The following is an 18,945-nucleotide window of genomic DNA, read 5'->3' as shown; positions in this document are numbered from 1 at the left end:
AGAAGAAGAAGAAGAAGAAGAAGAAGAGTTGGTTCTTATATGCCGCTTTTCTCTATCCAACGGAGGCTCAAAGCGGCTTACAGTCACCTTCCCTTTCCTCTCTCCACAACAGACACCCTGTGGGGTGGGTGAGGCTGAGAGAGCCCTGATATTACTAAAGAAGAGGAAAAGTTGGTTCTTATGTACTGCTTTTCTCTACCTGAAGGAGTCTCAAAGCGGCTTACAGTCGCCCTCCCAGTGCCGTGGCGAGCCCAAGGTCACCCAGCTGGCTGCATGTGGGGGAGCAGGGAATCAAACCCGGCTTGCCAGATTAGAAGTCCGCACTCCTAACCACTACACCACTACAGCAAGCTGTCTCTTGTCTTTGTAATGTTGCAGCAAAGGCAGGACATCATGGCAAAATAAAAATGGGTGAAACTGAGAGAGCCCTGATATTACTGAAGAAGAAGAGTTGGTTCTTATATGCCGCTTTTCTCTACCCGAAGGAGGCTCAAAGTGGCTTACAGTCGCTTTCCATTTCCTCTCCCCACAACAGACACCCTGTGAGGTGGGTGAAGCTGAGAGAGCCCTGATATCACTGCTTGGTCAGAACAGCTTTATCAGTGCTGTGGCGAGCCCAAGGTCACCCAGCTGGCTGCATGTGGGGGAGTGCAGAATCGAACCGGGCTTGCCAGATTAGCAGTCCGCACTCCTAACCACTACAGCAAACTGGCTCAAGATGCTGTTCCTAACCTTTAAGGCCTGAAATGGTCTGGGAATGGCATATCTAAGGGGCTGTCTTTTCCCTTGTATTCCACTAAGAGCGTTAAGATCTTTGGATCAACAACTACTTAGGATCCCTGGCCCAAACAGGTGAAATTGATCTTGACCAGGGCCTTTTCAGCCCTGGCCCCAGTCTGGTGGAATGCGTGGATTCCTGTGAGTGGCAGTGACCTCGGCTCCTGACCTGTGGCAGAGGAGCGCATTTGCATCTTGAAGAATGCAACTGGCTGGTCAGGGAGGAAGGTGAACCCTTTTACAGGCTGTGTGTATCAAATGTGGACTAGCTGGACTACTTTGGAAAGAAGGCGATGTTGGCTTTGCTGGTTGGCACCTAGGATGTGTGGCAATCAAGCCTAAGCGTTTTGCTCCGGTGCAAAGATGACGCCATGTGCACTCCGTAACTATTGGCTGAGCCTGGCAGAGAGAAGCATCCCAACAGTGACTTCTGTTGGCAAGCAGAAGAGTTGTCTTCGGGGTGGGGTTGGGGGGGGGGAAGAAGGATCCCAGCCTGGATGGTTCTGCTCAGTCGCTTGGAATCCTGATGCCTCCACTCGTCAGTCGTGGAAGAGCGGAGCTGCCTGTACTGCTGTGCTCCTCTGAGGAGAGCCTGGCTGCACTAACTCTCTCTCTTGCAAGAAGCAGCAGAGCAGCTTGCCGAGGAGCAACAAGCCATGCAAGCCGGAGTCACAGAAGCCGGCAGCAGCCAGAACGGAGGCATGGGCAGCCTGGATGCCACTCTGGTAACATGCACGGAAATGCTGACTTTCACGGAAGTGCTGGAAGAAGAGGAGTGGGAATCTTTTTATTATTCCTTTAAGGTAGGGGTGTTTTTGCTTTCTTCGGCTGTCGTGTCCTTTGCATTCTCCAGAGGTTGGCAAATGAGACCTGACTAGTTAGGGATCGAAAAACACCTTTGTTTCCTTCTTGATCTTTGGCTGATTGCTTCTGCAAGAACTTCCACATAAGAGCTGCAGGTCGGCAGATGCTGAGCTGTGTCGATGCCTGGGAAAATAGGACAGGTTTCGGCAGACAAGGGAAGGACACGCTTCCACACCAGTACACCAAACTGAGAGCTAGGTGTGGTGGGCCGGGTGTGATTCCTCCACATGCAGCCAGCTGGATGACCTTGGGCTCGCCAAAGCACTGATAAAACTGTTCTGACCGAGCAGGAATATCAGGGCTCTCTCAGCCTCACCCACCTCACAGGGTGTCTGTTGTAGGGAGAGGCAAGGGAAGGAGATTGTAAGCTGCTTTGAGACTCCTTTGGGTAGAGAAAAGTGGCATATAAGAACCAACTCTTCTCCTTCTTCAGTAATCTTGGGACTCTCTCAGCCTCACCTCCCTCACAGGGTGTCTGTTGCGGGGAGAGGAAAGGGAAGGCAATTGTCAGCCACTTTGAGACTCCTTCAGGTAGAGAGAAGCGGCATATAAGGACCAACTCCTCTTCTTCTCTTCTTTCTGTTCCCGAGTTTTTCTCCTTGGCAAGTGGCCTGCTCCCCATGACTCTAATTGTGACTAGTAGATGTGCTGCTGGATCTGTATCCCCCTGGGTTCAAAGGGACACTATTAGCTTCTCAAGGCTGGGCTTTTGATGGGAGTGGGTAAATTGCGTCTCTCTCCCTAACAGGTCAGATAAAACACAGGACTAAGTTTAGTGGTATCGATGGAAAAGTTGCCTCGGGTTTGCGTTTCCTTTTCTGCAAGTTTCCTTTGTCAGCTCAAAGTTTCCGGATGGCTTTGTGAGTGGCAGGTAAAGGCAGAGGGAACACTTTACTTTCGTGTTGCTTAATTGGAGACAGAAGGGATGGCAGGGACAGGAAACATCACCAGTTTGCAGCCACTCGGTTTCTGCCAATGGCTTGTTGACCTTTGTGGGAGCGGGTTGAGGTCTGTGCGTGTCGTAAGGCTGATGGCAGATGCAAGGCTCCTCTCCATGTAGCTCCCCAAGGGAAAACTGGAGACTTTCTTTCCCCTCTCTTTGAAAGATGCTGTTCTGCTTTCCAGCTGATAAGCACAGTAAAAGCTGCCTTTTACCGAGTCTGGCCATTTATCTGTCAAGGTTGTCCTCTGACTGGCAGCTGCTCTCCAGGGTCTCAGGGAGAGGTCTTCCATTTCATCTACAATGTGATTAAAAAGAACCAACGAACTGGGGATGCCAAAGATTGAACCTGGGATCTTCCCTATGCAAAACAGGCACTCTGTCACTGAGTCCCCTTCCCTGTGCCAGTTCTGGCCACTCAGGACATACCTGCATGAGAGTTCTCTGCGCTTATTGTGGCATACTTATGCTCAGGTGAAAGGTATTCCTGAAAAAATTGCATCTCTTTCCACTAGACTGTACTCCTCAGATTCACTCTGTGTATGTTTCTGAGTTTGTGAGTTTGTGAGTGCTGTCAAGTCATTGCTGACTTACGGCGACCCATGCAAAGGGCTTCCAAGGCAAGGGAGAAGAAGAGGTGCTTTGCCATCGCCTTCCTTGGCAGAGCCCCCCTCGGTGGTCTCCCTTCCAAGGACTTTCTCTGCTTAGCTTCTGAGATCTGACAAGTCTGGGCTAGGCTGCATCACCTTTCCCCCACTGAGTTCATCCTGCAAACAGCAATCGTTGCTTCTCCTATTCTGCCAGGGCTGATTTGAAGCAGAGGGGAACACTTCCTTTTATGTGCACTCTGGTTTTTTTGGTACTCCCTTACCCCTCCATTCCAAAAGTCTGCTTTCACTTGATACAGAAAACTGGTAGATGGGGGAAGGGTTAAGCTCCCTTTTCTCCAACACCTCTGTCCTCCCGATCTCTCTTTCCCAAAGAAGGTGCCAGATTCTCCTGCCTGCATTTTTTTTTGTTATTTATATTTTCCAATAAAACCAGAGTCCAGTGGCACCTTTAAGACCAACAAAGAGTTATTCGGGGCATGAGCTTTCAAGTGCAAGCACTTCCTCAGCAAGCACTCAAAAGCTCACACCCTGAATAAATCTTTGTTGGACTTAAAGGTGCTACTGGACTCTGAGTTTATTGTGCTACTTCAGACCAACATGACTACCCATTTGAATTTATATTTCCCAAGTTGTTCATAGTGATTTCCAGCAAAGAGGCATTTAAAACATAGTGGTGGAGGGGCCATGGCTTCTTTTTAGTTCACACAATTTCTCTATTGCAGCTGTGCCATACTGTCCAGCAGGCACCTTCCATTCAAATCCTCGTGGTTCAGATTTTGTGCACACTTTTTAGCATGAGTCTGTTCAGTAAAAGGGATCTGAAAGGGATGCAGGTGAAGGGAGAAAAACCCATGTTGAAATTGACAAGACTTTTCTGAGCCAGATGATGAGGATGTCATCCGTTCAGTTGTGTCTGACCCTCCACGATTCTACAGGAAAGTCTACACCATGTGCTCCTGAGTCAGATAAGCAGCTGCAAAGCACCCTTTTCCAGATTTTGGAGCATCTGTTATTAGCCACTGTCAAAAATGGGAAAGAGTCGCACGGTCTCATAATATGGGGTAACATGCTCAGCATATTGAATGCATGGCAGAACCCACTACTTGCAAGTTGTGAGAGTTGGCAACATATGTGTGCATGCATGCCTGTGCAAAGCTGACTGCAACTCCACTACACTTTCCACAGGGCTGCGATTGGTATGGGGGAGGAGTCCTCTGGCAGAAGCTGTGGAGAGCTTTTTTAGCCTTGTGCCACTAAACTGAAAAAACTTGGGGGGGGGTGTTTTCTCTGATGCCCTAGTGTAGCGATCCCCAACCTGTGGGCTGCGGACCACATGTGGTCCTTCGACTAATTGGAGGTGGGCCCCGAAGGACGCCTTCTCGCCCCCCTGGCCCTTTATTTCATCCCCCCCCCAGCCCTTTACAACACACTTAATTGTTGTGGTGTGTCTGTATCTTATTTTGAAGGGATGTTTAAACATTACCATAGCAATCAGAGAGTGCTAGGGCAGTGGTTGAGAGTAGAGGAGTAAATTACACCCCCCCCCCCACTGGGCCTCAGTAAAAGGTGTTGAGTGGTCCCTGGTGAGTGGTCTTCGGTGTTGAATGGTCCCCGGTGATAAAAAGGTTGGGGACCACTGCCCTAGTGTAGCTGCGTATTCATGCTAATTTCCAGGCCTTCCTTGCAAATTTATGTGGCTTTTTTTCTTTCAGATTCTCTACTTTGATCGGCATGCTGGCTGTGAACTTGCCAGTTTTTAATAGCTTGTTAGCTATGAATGGCAGTCTCCCTCCAAGTGGATCGATTCTAAGTGATTCTTAAGTTCTGGCAGTTCACGGAAAGTCCAAGCAGCTCAGACACCATTTTAACCTTAGGCGTCCAGAGACTGCCAAAATGGTTTCACCCTCCAAAATACTTTGTTTGAGCATTAAAGAGAGAAATGTTTTCAGAGCTTTAGATTTCCCATCCCAGTGTTTCTCTCTCCCTTCACATCTCATGTCAATATCATTTAGCTCTGACAATCCCTTCCCCTCATTTGTTTTATTTGCATGCAGCACTGAAATCCTTTTTTGCACTGGGGATGCTTCCATTTGCCTCCTCTCCGATCCACCTTTCAAATCAATACCAGCAAGGAACTAAACTTCACTCACTCCTTTTAAACTTTCCCTCCATTTAAATTTTTTCTTCTTCAACAATTTGAGACTAGCAATAGTCTCATATTGCTGGACTCATGCCACTTGTTAAAAAAATTAAATGAGGGGGAAATGGAGCTTATGCAACAATGAAAGGGGGAAGATGGGGGAAAGTGACCTCAATGTGGGCAGGGGAGTGACTTTTAATGGGCTGCAAAAGGATGGAGGAGAAATCCAAGGGAATTTGTATGCTTTTGAATTACCTTCAGCTTGGAAGTGAAACAAGGGGGGAATTGGCACAAAAGCACTCTCAGGAAAAAAAAGGGAAAGAGACCAATCAGTGAATTGAGCATTGAAGGGAGGAAAATCAATGCAGATTGACAAAGAAAACCTGATGGACATGCGTGGTGAAAAGTGAGGGAAAACACGCATGTATAATAGGCCCTTGGTTGACAAAAGGTCTAAGACAGCTTCATGGGATCAACGGGAGCTAAAAGCAACATCATCTATGAGAGTAAAAATAGCACAACAATTCCACACGAAGTTCCCATTATGAGTTTTGTGTACACATTTGTGTTAATTTTGGTGAGATTTAATCAGGAGCAAATATTCACAGCCTGATTTAGAGATCAGATTTCTCACCCCTTTCTTTCTCAGTGAGCAGGGGTAATGGAGATCCCTGCACATTCTTCCCCCTCTGCACCTGGAAGGAAAGTAAAGGATGAACTCCTTGAAAAAAGAACAGGAGTAAAAGGGAAGAGTCTTCCTATAGATTCTTGATTTTCCAGAAACCACCAGCTTCTCCTTACTGTGCTTTGTATTACTGATTGATTGATTGAATTTATTTCCTCTGCCACTCCCAGGCTAGCTGGCTTGTGGTGGGTCACAGAATAAAAAGCCCCCCAATAAAAACCATATTGTTAAGAAACCTCCATTTTAAAACAAAAACATACTTATGATCCCCCCCAGCGATGAAAATAATATAAAACTTCAAGCCCCCTCCCCCATCCCAGCAGTTCAATGAGTTATTCTGAGATTCTGAGGGTATTGTACCCTGACCTGAATGGCCAGGCTAGCCTGATATTGTCAGATCTCAGAAGCTAGGTGGGATTGGCCCTAGTTCGTATTTGGATGGGAGACCACATTGAGTCCAGGGTTGGTATGCAGGGGCAGGCAGAAGAAGAAGAAGAAGAGTTGGTTCTTAGATGCCACTTTTCTCTACCTAAAGGAGTCTCAAAGCGGCTTATAGTTGCCTTCCCTATCCTCTCCCCACAACAGACCCTCTGTGAGGTGGGTGAGGCTGAGAGAGCCCTGATATCACTGCTTGGTCAGAACAGCTTTAATCAGTGCTGTGGGGAGCCCAAGGTCACCCAGCTGGCTGCATGTGGGGGAGTGCAGAATTGAACCCAGCATGCCAGATTAGAAGTCCACACTCCTAACCACTACACAAAACTGGCAGTGGCAGACCATATAAAAATTACTGGAACTGCATTAGACCCAGCATACTGAAATGCATACCTTGAACAATAACATCTGCTTCATATTTTGCATTTGCTTTTAATACATTCTGAACAGGCGCTTGCTGAGATAGCCCCTGGGGGAAAGGACACATTTTAATGAGGAAATGCCCATGTAAGATACCGATATGAAAACCAAATTAATGTGACAGGAATTGCTTTCATTGGGGGGGGGGGGATTGTTTATCTGCTGCTATGGACTTTTACTCAGAGCTAATTATTTAGTATTCATGCTCTCTTTTCCTCACAGATTTTGTGATAAGCTGATTTACTAAAAGAGCTAATGATTTGTTACCTAAATTAGACCCAAAGAAAGGAAAAATTGTTTTTAAAGGGTTCCAGAAAGAAGAGTTAGTTTTTATACCCTGCTTTTCTCTACCAGAAGGAATCTCAAAGCAGCTTACTATCACCTTCCCTTCCTCTCCCCTCAGGCACCCTGTGAGGTAGGAGGGGCTGCGAGAACCCTGATGTTATTGCTCTGTGAGAGCAACACTATCAGGGCTGTGACAAGCCCAAGGTCACCCTGTGTAGGATCAGGGAATCAAACCTGGTTTGCCAGAAGAGAAGCCACTGCTCTTAACCACTACACCAACCTGGTCCTTGTAGGAGTAGATCATGATAGGGATACCCCACAATAAAATTATGAAGAAAGAAAGTGAGTGCCTATAAAAACAAATGGCTTTATTGCATACAAAGTAAAAGAGGGGTAATTTAAAGAAACAACACTAAGTTTCTTATCACAAATTTATTTATGTATTTGTTCATTCATTCATTCCTTAGATTTTTAGCCCACCACTCTCTGGGGACTTGTGGTGTGGTACAATATACCCCCCCCCCCATAAAACATGATAAAACCCCATCCCATAACAAACAACAAAACAAAGATAAAAGAGGATAAAACAATGCTCTCTGTGGGGATGATCAGGGCCCAGCAGGACCTTGGACAGTTCCACAAGGCATGCAATACAGAACTGTTCTTTCCAGGGCTATGATTGAAGCCTAAAACAATGTGGACATCCTGGCCTCCCTGTTCAAAACACCATCAGAACCTGAAATCTAAGCCCATAGCAACCCTCACGCCATAAGTAGGTGGCAGGATGGAATTAATTAAAGGACCTATTATGGGTTTTAAAGTTATAATGTTTTATTGAATAGTGTTATTGTTTTAAAAATGGTAGAATCATAGAAGCATAGAGTTGGAAGGGGCCATACAGGCCATCTAGTCCAACCCCCTGCTCTATGCAGGATCAGCCCTAAGCATCCTAAAGCAATGCTTAGGGTGCTACCAACCCTGAGTTCTTGGGGAAGGTGGGCTATAAATTGTATTACTATTACTACTACTACTACTACTACTACTACTACTACTACTACTACTACTACTACTACTACTACTACTACTACTACTACTACTACTACTACTATACTGTCACTAATATGCTGATGATGCTAAACTTTTATCCACTTGCAGCTGATCCCAGGGAAGCTGTGGAAATCCTGAAGAGGTGCCTGGGACCAGTTCTGGAGTGGGTGTTGTCTGAGGCATTTAACAGGACTTAGATCTCTTTAACTACTAGAGATTCTGACTGTATTCCAAGCCAGGAAGCCATGTGGCTCAGAGTGAACAGATTCCAAGACATTAAAGGAATCTCGGTGCCTTTAAATGCCTCAACTTTGACTATCCAGCAGCCCCAAAAAATCCTGAATGTTTTGGGGATTTTGGGGGGTTGTCCATTTTGATAACAGAAAAGTATTTTTTAATGTATCCAGCTGAAATAATACCAATAAGTTATTTTTCCATTAACTTCCTGCTTGGTTTTGCTGAATACATACCCTTAATCCTGACAGGATAGAGTACTACTGGTAAGCAGCAGGTCTTACCAGGATTTAGGGTGCCATCCATTCTGGATGGGGTTACATTCCCCATGAAGGAACAGGTTTGAAGCTGCTTTTGAACCCAGACCTACTACTCGATAAGCAGGTGGCCAGGGGTGGAAGGGAGAGTCTTCTATCCCCTTCTGTTGCCAGCTTTCATCAGAGATTGAAGGGTTTTTTTCATTTAATTGGCATTCCCTCAGTGTCCCCTCCGTCCTGTCAAAATTTTTAATTTTTAAAATGATGTTGTGTGTATTTTTAGTATTTTGTTTTAAGATTGTGTTGTGGGTGGCTGTGACAGAGTGCACTTTTTAAAAACTTAGAAGTGCTGTACTAACAACAGAGTAAAGGATAGTGAAGGATAATTTACCTTGAACGACAGGTTGCACCAAGCAATCTTTGGTTAACATTACTTGAGCAGAGAAAGACTTGAGAGCTGAATTCTGAGGAGAGAGTTGGTCAATTCCTGCCTTGACTGCATCGAGTCTGATTTTAGCCTTAGCTGAGATCAGTTTTACACAGATGGAGAACTGAGGGGAAGTTGACAGGAAAGCCTGGGAAGTTAGGTGAAGACTCCCATTCAGGCCAAGGGAAGGAGATAGATCTTCTAGAGAGAGAAGAAAATTCCCTACTCAGTCAAACAGGGAGTTAGCTCTGAAGAGTGAAGAGATCGATGGTGTGGTGTGGTGTCATTAGAAACTGCCTTTGGAGATCTTACAACTCAGTTAAAAACTCAAGATGAGTACAGGTTTTTCAAGAGAAGAGGTCTGGGTAACAGCCTTCTGAAAACCAAACAAGTCAAAAATTACTCAAAGAAAGTATACTGAAGTCTTTGGGAAGAATGCCGGAAGTCTCTCGACATAAACATTTAAGTAATTGTGAGTAGTTTAAGAAACTCTCTTTAGCCTGAAATGCAAGAGCTAAAGTCTGTGTATGTACTGGTTTTTATCTCAGAGTTATCTATATTGAATTGATTCAGGAATTTCAAACTCTGATTTCACTGGATTTTCCCCTCTGTGTTAATTTTGTTAATTTTGAACTTCAAAATGTCTCAAGTGCCATTCTCAGTGGTTAAGGGCAATCCTAATGATTCCCTAGGTCCCGGGGTTGAGCCAGCAGTAAAATATCATACTGACACACGGTGAGACAGCTAAAGTCCTACAGGGAAAATACAACAGACCACTGGGGCTGCTCAATCAAAAAAGGAAAGAAAAACAGAAGGGAAAATCCTGCCTCTGAGGGAGGAATGGGGATAGGGCCATCATAGTGGCACTAATAATGTTTTAATATAGGTTTTCATTTTGTATGTTTTGTTTGAGGACAGAAAGATATACAATGTAAATATTGTAAAATAAAAATAAATTGGAAGGGATGTTTAGTAAACCCCTTAGTAATTTTGATCCCAGATGTACTTTTCACATTTATACTGAAAACTAGGAAAGGCTATTTTAGAATGGCTCTGACCTAGCCCCATCCCATCAAGTTTTGAAATCTAAGAACTACTTGGTATTTGGATTGGGGGACCAAAGTCCAGGGTCACAGTACAGAGGCAGGCAATGACCAACAATCTCTTACCTTGAAAACCCCATGAGGCTGCCATAAGACAGGTATGACTTGACAAAAAAAAATGTTTATAATGACTGCATGAATTTCATTAATGTTTCAAATGACTTCACAATTAGGATTCTCATTTCTGCTGGCAACCAGAAGTTAACCTGAAAAGGCAATGGTAATTACTACAGGAAATTGTGCTACATGCACTTAAAGGTAATTGGAACATGGTCTTTTGTAGTAATTACATACCGTTATTATCCATTAATATATTTCATTGCCCATATCTGCAGACCGTTGCCTGTCTTAATGAGATAAGAGATTACTTCTCCAGCAAGCAGCACAAAGTTCATGCTGTGACCCACACCTTTCCCTGTGCCATGATTTTTCTACACAGATACCAGTTCAGCGTAGGAAAATGACTGAATATTTCCCTTGTTTATTCCATTTATGCCCCACATTCTACCATGGAGGCATAAAATTGGTGCACAGTGACACACCATTTCAGAATATTAAAGGAATCACCAGTGACAAGGCTCAAAAACTTTGAAATTCATCTACCGTAATAAAACAAGTCCTTGTCAAATCAAATGAGCCAAGATCCGAAGCAGCAGCCTGTATTCTTCCTCCTCTCCATACTGATGGGGGGGAAAGGTCATGCTTTGCTTTCTATAATTCATCAGGGAATGGACAGTAATCATGAGGGACATGACCAGTAATCAGGTTGGACCTGGAGCCGTTGAAGGTTTTCATTTTGTTTTGTGGGTTCACCAGTCTAGATCTGCATTCAAATGGTTGCCTGTTTAATATATTTTTGCAATCTCTCCCCCCCCCAGCCCAGCTGTAAAGATTAGCTTCTGTCTCCCTGAAAAGGCTTTCTTGTTCACCCTGTAGATTCACAAGAATGTTTCTACTTCATGTATAAAGTCATGTCACCACAGGAATACGCAAAGCTTTGACACTAGAGGCTGTTTAGTGGATGGGTTTCAAAACAGGTATTTCTACTAAGAAATTGAGTCATTCGGAATTAAAAATGTTCTTTAAAAATACAAGTTTACCTAGGCAGATGCCTTGCTTAATGCTTTACTAAAATGGAGCCACAAACAGGTATCAAGATTTACATACATGATCTGGGAGTCGGTAGGTTTCTGCATCTTCAGTCATCTTCAGTCATAGCCAGCTTGGTGTAGTGGTTAAGAGCAGTAGCTTCTAAACTGGAGAGCCAGATTTGATTCTCCACTCCTGCTCCACATGCAGCAGCTGTATGACCCTGAGCTAGTCACAGTCCTGTTAAAGCTGTTCTCACAGAGCAGTTTCTCTCAGAGCTCTGTAGGCTCCACCTACCTCACAGAGTATCTGTGGTGGAGAGAAGAAAGGAAGGCAGTTCTAAGCTGCTTTGAGATTCCTTTGGGTAGTGAAAAGTGGGGTCTAAAAAACCAACTTTCTTTCCTCTTCTTCATATTATCTCTAAGCTCTGGAAGAGTTCCTACCTGCCATAAAACCTTTATCATAGGAAAGGTGAACTTGGCACAGACTCTTTTATTACGGTCATAGACCAGCACAAGGTTATGTGAAACATCCATTAAAACCAGAAATTAGAACATCCTAAAACATAGTAGTACATAACTCTGCCTGAAAGGGATCTCGGTACAAAGTGTTTTGCTTTCATTGTGATTGAGAACAATTGCTTATTATATGAAAAGAAATACACAAAGAGTTGCTGAGGCATCACACAACCCACTCTTCGGATGTGGCTTCCCAGAAAACAATAGGCAGGTGGACAGACAGACAGACAGGCAGACAGGCAGCTTCTACTGTATTGGCCCTCTGGATTTGACAGTGTGGTAGTTATATATATACTAGTAAGCAAGCCCGCTGCAGGGGAATGCAGCGGGCGCTAGATGCTTACTTGAGTCGTCGTCGGCAGGCTGGTCGGCGGCGGCGATCTTCCGCCGGCGGCGGGCTGACGCGGCGAGAGGCGCTCTGCGCCTCTCGCCGCGTCAGCCCGCCAGGCAGGGAACCCCCGGCAGCCGCGCTTCGCGCGACTGCCGGGGGCTCCCTGGGTCGGCGGCCTGACGCGGTGAGAGGCGCAGAGCGCCTCTCGCCGCGTCAGGCCGGGGGGAAATGCGAGCCGCGCTTCGCGCGGCTCGCAGTTGCTGTAGCTGGGAATCGGAGGGACCAATCGGCAGGCGCTTCGCGCCTGCCAATTGGTCCCTCCGATTGTCATCGTGAGGAAGGGTCCAATCCGGACCCTTCCTCATCACGGACAAAGCCCACCTCAAGGGGGCTTAACGAATTATATAATCCGTGGCGCCCGTGGCGCCACAGGCGGTTTAAAGATAATAACAGATCAGATTCCATAACCCAGAGAACAGTAATACAAAAGAGTGATTTGCATCAACAATGGGGAGTTGTTATCAAAATACTTTGTGTAATGGGGAGATTCCTTTTATGTTAATCTCCACTGCACATCCTGCTCAGAGTGTACATGAAATCCAGAATAACGTTGTGATACAATATCATTTGAAGAATTTGATAGGGTACCAAAGAAAGTTACAGTTCACTCAAGGATGAGTTGGCGGGTGTGCGAGAACCAACAACTTCAATGATCAGAGTTCTCAGCCAATGAAAGCCTTATGTAAATAAACAGAGATCCTGCAAAAGGAGCACTCTGAGAAACCCAAGGGAGAAACTGTATGTATACCTCCTGAGTATCTCCAGCTGTCTTGGGAACAGGGACTCTTTCTTAGAGACAAATATTTTTCTCGGCCTTTGAAACTCTATATCATATTTCTGCCAGCAGAATTGTGGGCTATTGTAATGAGAGCTTCCAGCTCTTTGCAGAACTGAATCCCAACATCAAGCTTTTGTGGAAGGATCATGAATATGATCCTGCTGCCCCCTTCTTCTATAAGAGATGAGGAATCACTTTTGTCTGTATTGATCCCAAAGGCCACTGGGCGTTTGCTGATCTGCAAGGGACCTGGATCACAAGCAAACATTGTGAATGGGGTTAATTTATTCAGTGGGTGTGACCGGAGCCAGAGCCTGCAGCTAGTTCTTTGGCATTTAGCCTCCATGTGTGCAATCCTTAGGATGGATTGAAAGGGATCTGAAAATTGCCCATTGTCAGGTTGGTTCAGTGTGTATGCTAATATAGTCTTATAATGATTAGTAGCTGCTTAAGTCACTGCTAAGCACACTCTGGCTTCCCTCTAAGGTGCAAATCATTACTGGGCTTCAGTTCACTTAATTGTGGAAGCTGAAAGGCAGCTCACTGGATTAAGTATAGTTGCATTAATATGGACAACGTAATCTAGAGAAGGGCATGCACAGAAGATTGTTGCATACACCACTGCTTTTCTCCCTGTGTAAGAGGTGTTTGGCAATGTCTATCAAGGGGTCTGAAACCTGAACTGTGACAATTGTTGTATGTCTGGCATAACGCCCTGCAGATATAATGTGCAGGGAAATGTGTCTGACATACTCTGTTGTAACATGGAATCGACCACTAGAGGGAGCAACATTAGCCCCCAAAGCAATAGGCACACACAAACAACAACAAAATGAGAACGTGGAAGAGCCCAAGGTCAACATTAAGATGTTTAAATGTAAGCAAAAGGATATTTTGACAACATTGGTGAAAGCTATTCAGTCAGGGACCAAGAACCTTCAGTAGGACCAGGATTGCAGAAATTGAGAGAAATGCAAATACAAAACTGTAAAGCAACAAAACCTGTCTAAGGCATGATATACCATAATGTATGTAGAAAGAGGGTTGCAAAGGTGGTGGTGGTGGGACAGTGCAGAAAAAAGTGTGGTAGTACATAAAGAAGACATTGCAAAAGAGTGTAATACTATCCCTTTGGAAAACAACCCTCTGTGTAGTTCTACCATACTACTGGGCTAATCGCATTGTAAAAATGTTGTCATGAACATTTCTGTTCTGCACATGAGAGAATTATGGCAGGAGAGCCTTTCCTGATTGCCCCAGGCAGGTCATGCTATCCGGAGGGCCCCCCCCCCCCCCGGAGAATGCCCATGAATGAACAATTGCCAATGTTTATTCCCCCCACAATTCAATGCTGGGCCACTGCTCATCTTCTTCTTTCTTCCCTCCCAGACAGAACAGCTGATTACCCTTTGGGTGCTCTTCGTCGTCACCATTGGTGGGAATGCTGTTGTCCTGCTTTCTACCTGGAGGAGAAAGAGAAAATCCAGAATGACCTTTTTTGTCACTCAACTCGCCGTAACAGGTAAGAAAAGTGTTGAAAGGGGGGTGGGATGGCTGGTTTTATTTCCCTACTTGGACACAAATGCTAATACTGAATGAAGGATTCAGCAAAGGTTCACAGCTATGAATGGACCAGTTCGGCTAATCAGGGGCGCCCGGTAAGATGAAGCAGAGGGCAATAAGAGGCTAGGCTACCATTGCAGATTGGGAGAGGAGGGACCGTGGCTCAGGGGGAAAGCTTCTGCATGGCCAGCAGGAGGTCCCCGGTAGGGTTGGGTGCTTCGGCAGGGGAAAACAGGGTTGGAATGTCATCATAGACCAAGGGGATGCCATGGAGCAGGGGTAGTCAACTGGTGGTCCTCCAGATGTTCATGGACTACAATTCCCATGAGCCCCTACCAGCATTTGCTGGCAGGGGCTCGTGGGAATTGTAGTCCATGAACATCTGGAGGACCACAGGTTGACTACCCCTGCCATGGAGGATCTGATCCCCCATTACAGACAGCCTGTTCCCACTGCAAATGCCTTTGTCATCCCAGTGGGAGTGAAAGCAAACCTGGGAATCATCCTCACAGGGATGCAGTCCTTGTTTCTCAGCTCCCAGACCCATTGGGAGGCTAAACCATATGAGTAAATGATATCCACTGCTGCAGAAGAGCAGATGAAAATGTAATCAGCATAATAGCCCATCGGGTGCTTGAGCCTTTTGTGCACACAGGTCACCATTTGCAGACCTCCCGTGTGAAGGACATGTCCTCAAGGGGTCAGAGGGGCAGGCCTGCAATTGTGTGGCTGAGTCATTCCATGATTGAGTCTAGAAGGAAAAGCAGTCTCTCCCCGCCCCCCCCCCAAATATTGACAGCTCCCCACTAGAATGAATAAATCATTCTCCGTACAAGAGCTGTAGTGCAACTCTGAGCCAAGTTACAGGCTTCTAAGCCTGGGGATTTTGACGGATTTTGAAGGGTATGACTCTGCTCAGGATTGTAATTTTATTATTCTGGTGTTGCCCGGAATGATATGCCCTCCAAGGCATTCTATTCTACTTTATTTTAGGAGGGGGGGGGGAATTACGGTCCTTCGAAAGATCAGAGTGATGCCATTGTGCAAACTGCAAAACTAAAATAAAACAAAAGAGACCCCTTCCTTCAAGGAAGTCACAGTAAGCTTTAATTGCAAAAGGCAGCTGCAAGAGTTGGATGGGGGAGAGTATGATCATAGTAGATTAGCTGGTTTGAAGATATTCTCACTTTCATTCCTGTCTTAAGTGTCGGTGTAGGGTAAAGTGAGAAAAGGGTTTCACTTGGAACATGTCCAGAGGAGGGCAACAAAGATGGTGAGGGGTTTGGAGATAAAGATGTATGAAGAGAGGTTGGGGGAGCTTGGTCTGTTTAGCCTGGAGAGGAGACGACTAAGAGGGGATCTGATAGCCATCTTCAAGTATTTAAAAGGTTGTCATATGGAGGATGGAGCAGAATTGTTCTCTCTTGCCCCAGAGGGACAGACCTGAATGAATGGGGTGAAATTAATTCAAAAGAAATTCCATCTAAACATCTGGAAGAAGTTCCTGATATTAGAGTGGTTTCTCAGTGGAACAGAGAAAAGTGGCATATAAGAACCAACTCTTCTTTTTCAGTAATATCGGGGCTCTCTCAGCCTCACCTCCCTCACAGGGTGTCTGTTGTGGGGAGAGGAAAGGGAAGGCAACTGTAAGCTGCTTTGAGACTCCTTCGGGTAGAGAGAAGAGAAGAGAAACATATAAGAACCAACTCTTCTATTTCTTCTCTGTAGTTACCTTTCCCCATTTCATGCCACCAGGAGGCATTTCCAAGGGGTCTTTCCCCCACTTAATCAGTAAGTGAAACATGCCTAGTAGGAAACATGCATAAGGGAACAAGGCAAGGAAGCCTAGGAAAGATCTGTTCCATGCAGCATCCATCCTGGCTTTGCTGAAATCTATCGAAAAATAGCTCCACCAGGCAGGTTTGGCAAAAGTCTGGAGCAGGCATGTGTGTTTCACATTGTTGCAGCTGAAAATGGCCTGGAGCAGGCTTGGTTCAGGCACATAACTGTCTGAAATGTTCAGAAACATTTACCGCTATAATTTTAAATGGCCGAAACATGGCCCTCTGAAATGCCTGAAATGTGTTTTGGAACATTCCGTGTTTTTGGGCCAGGCAGCCATTTAAAATTTAAAGGGACAGCAGAGAGCAGAGAACTGCTTGTAACTTTCTTGCTCTCTGTTTCCCGGCTTAGCCCTGGCTCCCAGGGCAAAGGGGAGGGTGGAGGGTGGCAGACCACTGGCAGACCACTGGCTCTAGGGAGCTGAGCCAATCATTGCAATGCATTTTTCAGATGGGCCACCGAAAGAGAGTGTCCCCTTCTGGCCCCCTTATATCCTATGGAGCAATCCTAAAGCAAAGGATACAATGGGGTTGGATGGGGACACCCTCTTTGAGTGCCCTTAGAATTGGACCCCCCTTGTCCAAACTTCTTGAAACGTGGGAGCTCTTTAGACAAGGGGGTCCTGAAGCTACACTGTACATTTGGAGCTTCTAAATCAACCCGCCGCCTTCCCTCCAAGCCATGGAGAAGACGGAAAGTGAAAATTGCCATTGACTTTAATAGTCTATGTTCTGTCACTCAGCCTCATTTCTTCTCTTTTCCTTTGTCCTAATCTTCAACGTGGGGTTTCAAAATCTGCATCCCAAATTTAAGCACCTTTGCGTGGACCTCTTAATTTCAGCACAACATCGCCCTGTGAACAAATATGGTTTGGGCTGCAGCTTGAGTGCTTCATTCGGATGCATCGGTCTTTCCCTTTAGAAATTCAAGAATCTGCTTTGCGTCTCCGTAAGAACGGCAGACTATAAATAGGATAAATAATCACATACAAGCACTTTGTTGTTCAGCACTAACTTTGACAGTCAAAAAACAAAATACCCCCCCCCCAAAAAAAGCCAAGCACTTTCCATGCTTAACTGGCCCTCCTTCTGCCGCGCATGAAGCCAGCCTCTGCAATGATGTATTAGTCTTTCCCCCCCAGATCTTTGCCCAGAACACTGTCATTACAAATGACATTAATTGTTTTAATGGAAACAGATTGTTTATGAAATCACAATTTGGAATGGTGACAGTGTGGCACATTCAGGACTATTTAGAGACATTCTAGTCAGGGATGTGCTTCTGATTCTTGGTGTGGGGCATGATGGGAAGGTACATTATTTGTCTGGCTGTGCAATGTGTTGAATGCTGCACATACTGAGGTTCCTCCATCAGAGTCTTCAGGGACAAATGGCCAGCAGCATCCCCCTTGAATTAATCCCTGAATATTCAAGTGACCGCTGGCCTGTGCCTTGAGAGGAACTTAGCAGAGACGACAGTAAGAATATTGTTGTGCTGACCCAGTCATTTGCCCTGATTCTAAGATCACAGTCAGGGAAGTTTTCAGTTGATGCAAAGAAGCTGTACTGTTGATTTCTCAATGTTATAGATAAGCCAAAAGGCCAAAATAATGGGTCTCTCATCCACTCTTATTAAGTATATATTTATATTAATCATTCAACTTCTTGGCAACCAGAACGGGGCCCCAGGTAAATTTCTCCTGTTTTCTGATTCTTCCTCAATAATTGCCACTCCACAATCTATGTTGCTTTTAGCAGTTATCTTTAGCCATTGTTGTTCCTCTATATATTTCTGAAACAGCCTAGGGGGTGGGAGGTGTCCAGCTGTCCAAGTTGGAATAGGGCCAATCAGGGTGCAGCCAGCTTTGTCCTCATTGGCCCTGCCCCTGCAGCTCCCGCCCTCCATTCCTGGACTCTAGCCTCTTTGCTCTCAGACGCATCTCAGTGTCTGGAGACAGCAGCAGCTAAGGGGAGAGGTGTTGTGGTGGAGTGCTTGCTAACAAGGGCCTCTTGGCCTGCTAGGCTGGGCCTGCTGACGAGGGCCTCCCAGCCTGCTGACTACCTACTAAGCAGCTCTGTCTCGCCCTGCTAACAAGCTGCCCAGCCCCTACCGACCCCACTTGATTTGGCTGCAAGCTGCGGCCCAAAGCCACCTTAAGCTGCCTGGCCAGCTTAGGAACGAGCTTTGAAGCTAGTAAATCAAATTAAGCGTATCTCTTGGCTATAAGCTCTGTTATCTTGAGGCAGTTTACTCCTCAGAAAATGGGAGAAATTTACCTGGAACCCCGTTCTGGTTGCCAAGAAGTTGAATGATTAATATACTCAATATACTTAATAAGAGTGGATGAAGGAACCAAAACATTAGCAGTAATTCAGAAAAAAAAATGCCATGGAAGAAAGAGCTGATAGACGAGCCCCGCACAGAAGCAAGGATTTGCCTGCCTCATTGGGTTTGGAATAGAGCAGGGGTAGTCAAACTGCGCCCCCCCCAGATGTCCATAGACTACAATTCCCATAAGCCCCTGCCAGCATTTGCCATGGAC

General features: G+C 45.6%; 1 protein-coding gene across 1 annotated transcript in view; it reads left to right on the top strand.

The window, feature by feature from the left end:
• The first annotated feature begins 1,282 nt into the window (after positions 1-1,282).
• The window catches only part of NPSR1 (neuropeptide S receptor 1), a 78,542-nt gene continuing 60,879 nt past the window's right edge, over positions 1,283-18,945 (top strand). Inside the window, exons 1-2 of the mRNA XM_077303868.1 lie at positions 1,283-1,580; positions 14,388-14,520. Of these exons, the coding sequence (XP_077159983.1) occupies positions 1,434-1,580; positions 14,388-14,520 (280 nt within the window). The 5' untranslated portion in view covers positions 1,283-1,433. The remainder of the gene's footprint in view (positions 1,581-14,387; positions 14,521-18,945) is intronic.

Source organism: Paroedura picta, chromosome 11 (assembly GCF_049243985.1).
Source record: "Paroedura picta isolate Pp20150507F chromosome 11, Ppicta_v3.0, whole genome shotgun sequence".
NCBI lineage: Eukaryota > Metazoa > Chordata > Lepidosauria > Squamata > Gekkonidae > Paroedura > Paroedura picta.
This window is presented reverse-complemented; position numbering and strand designations above follow the sequence as displayed.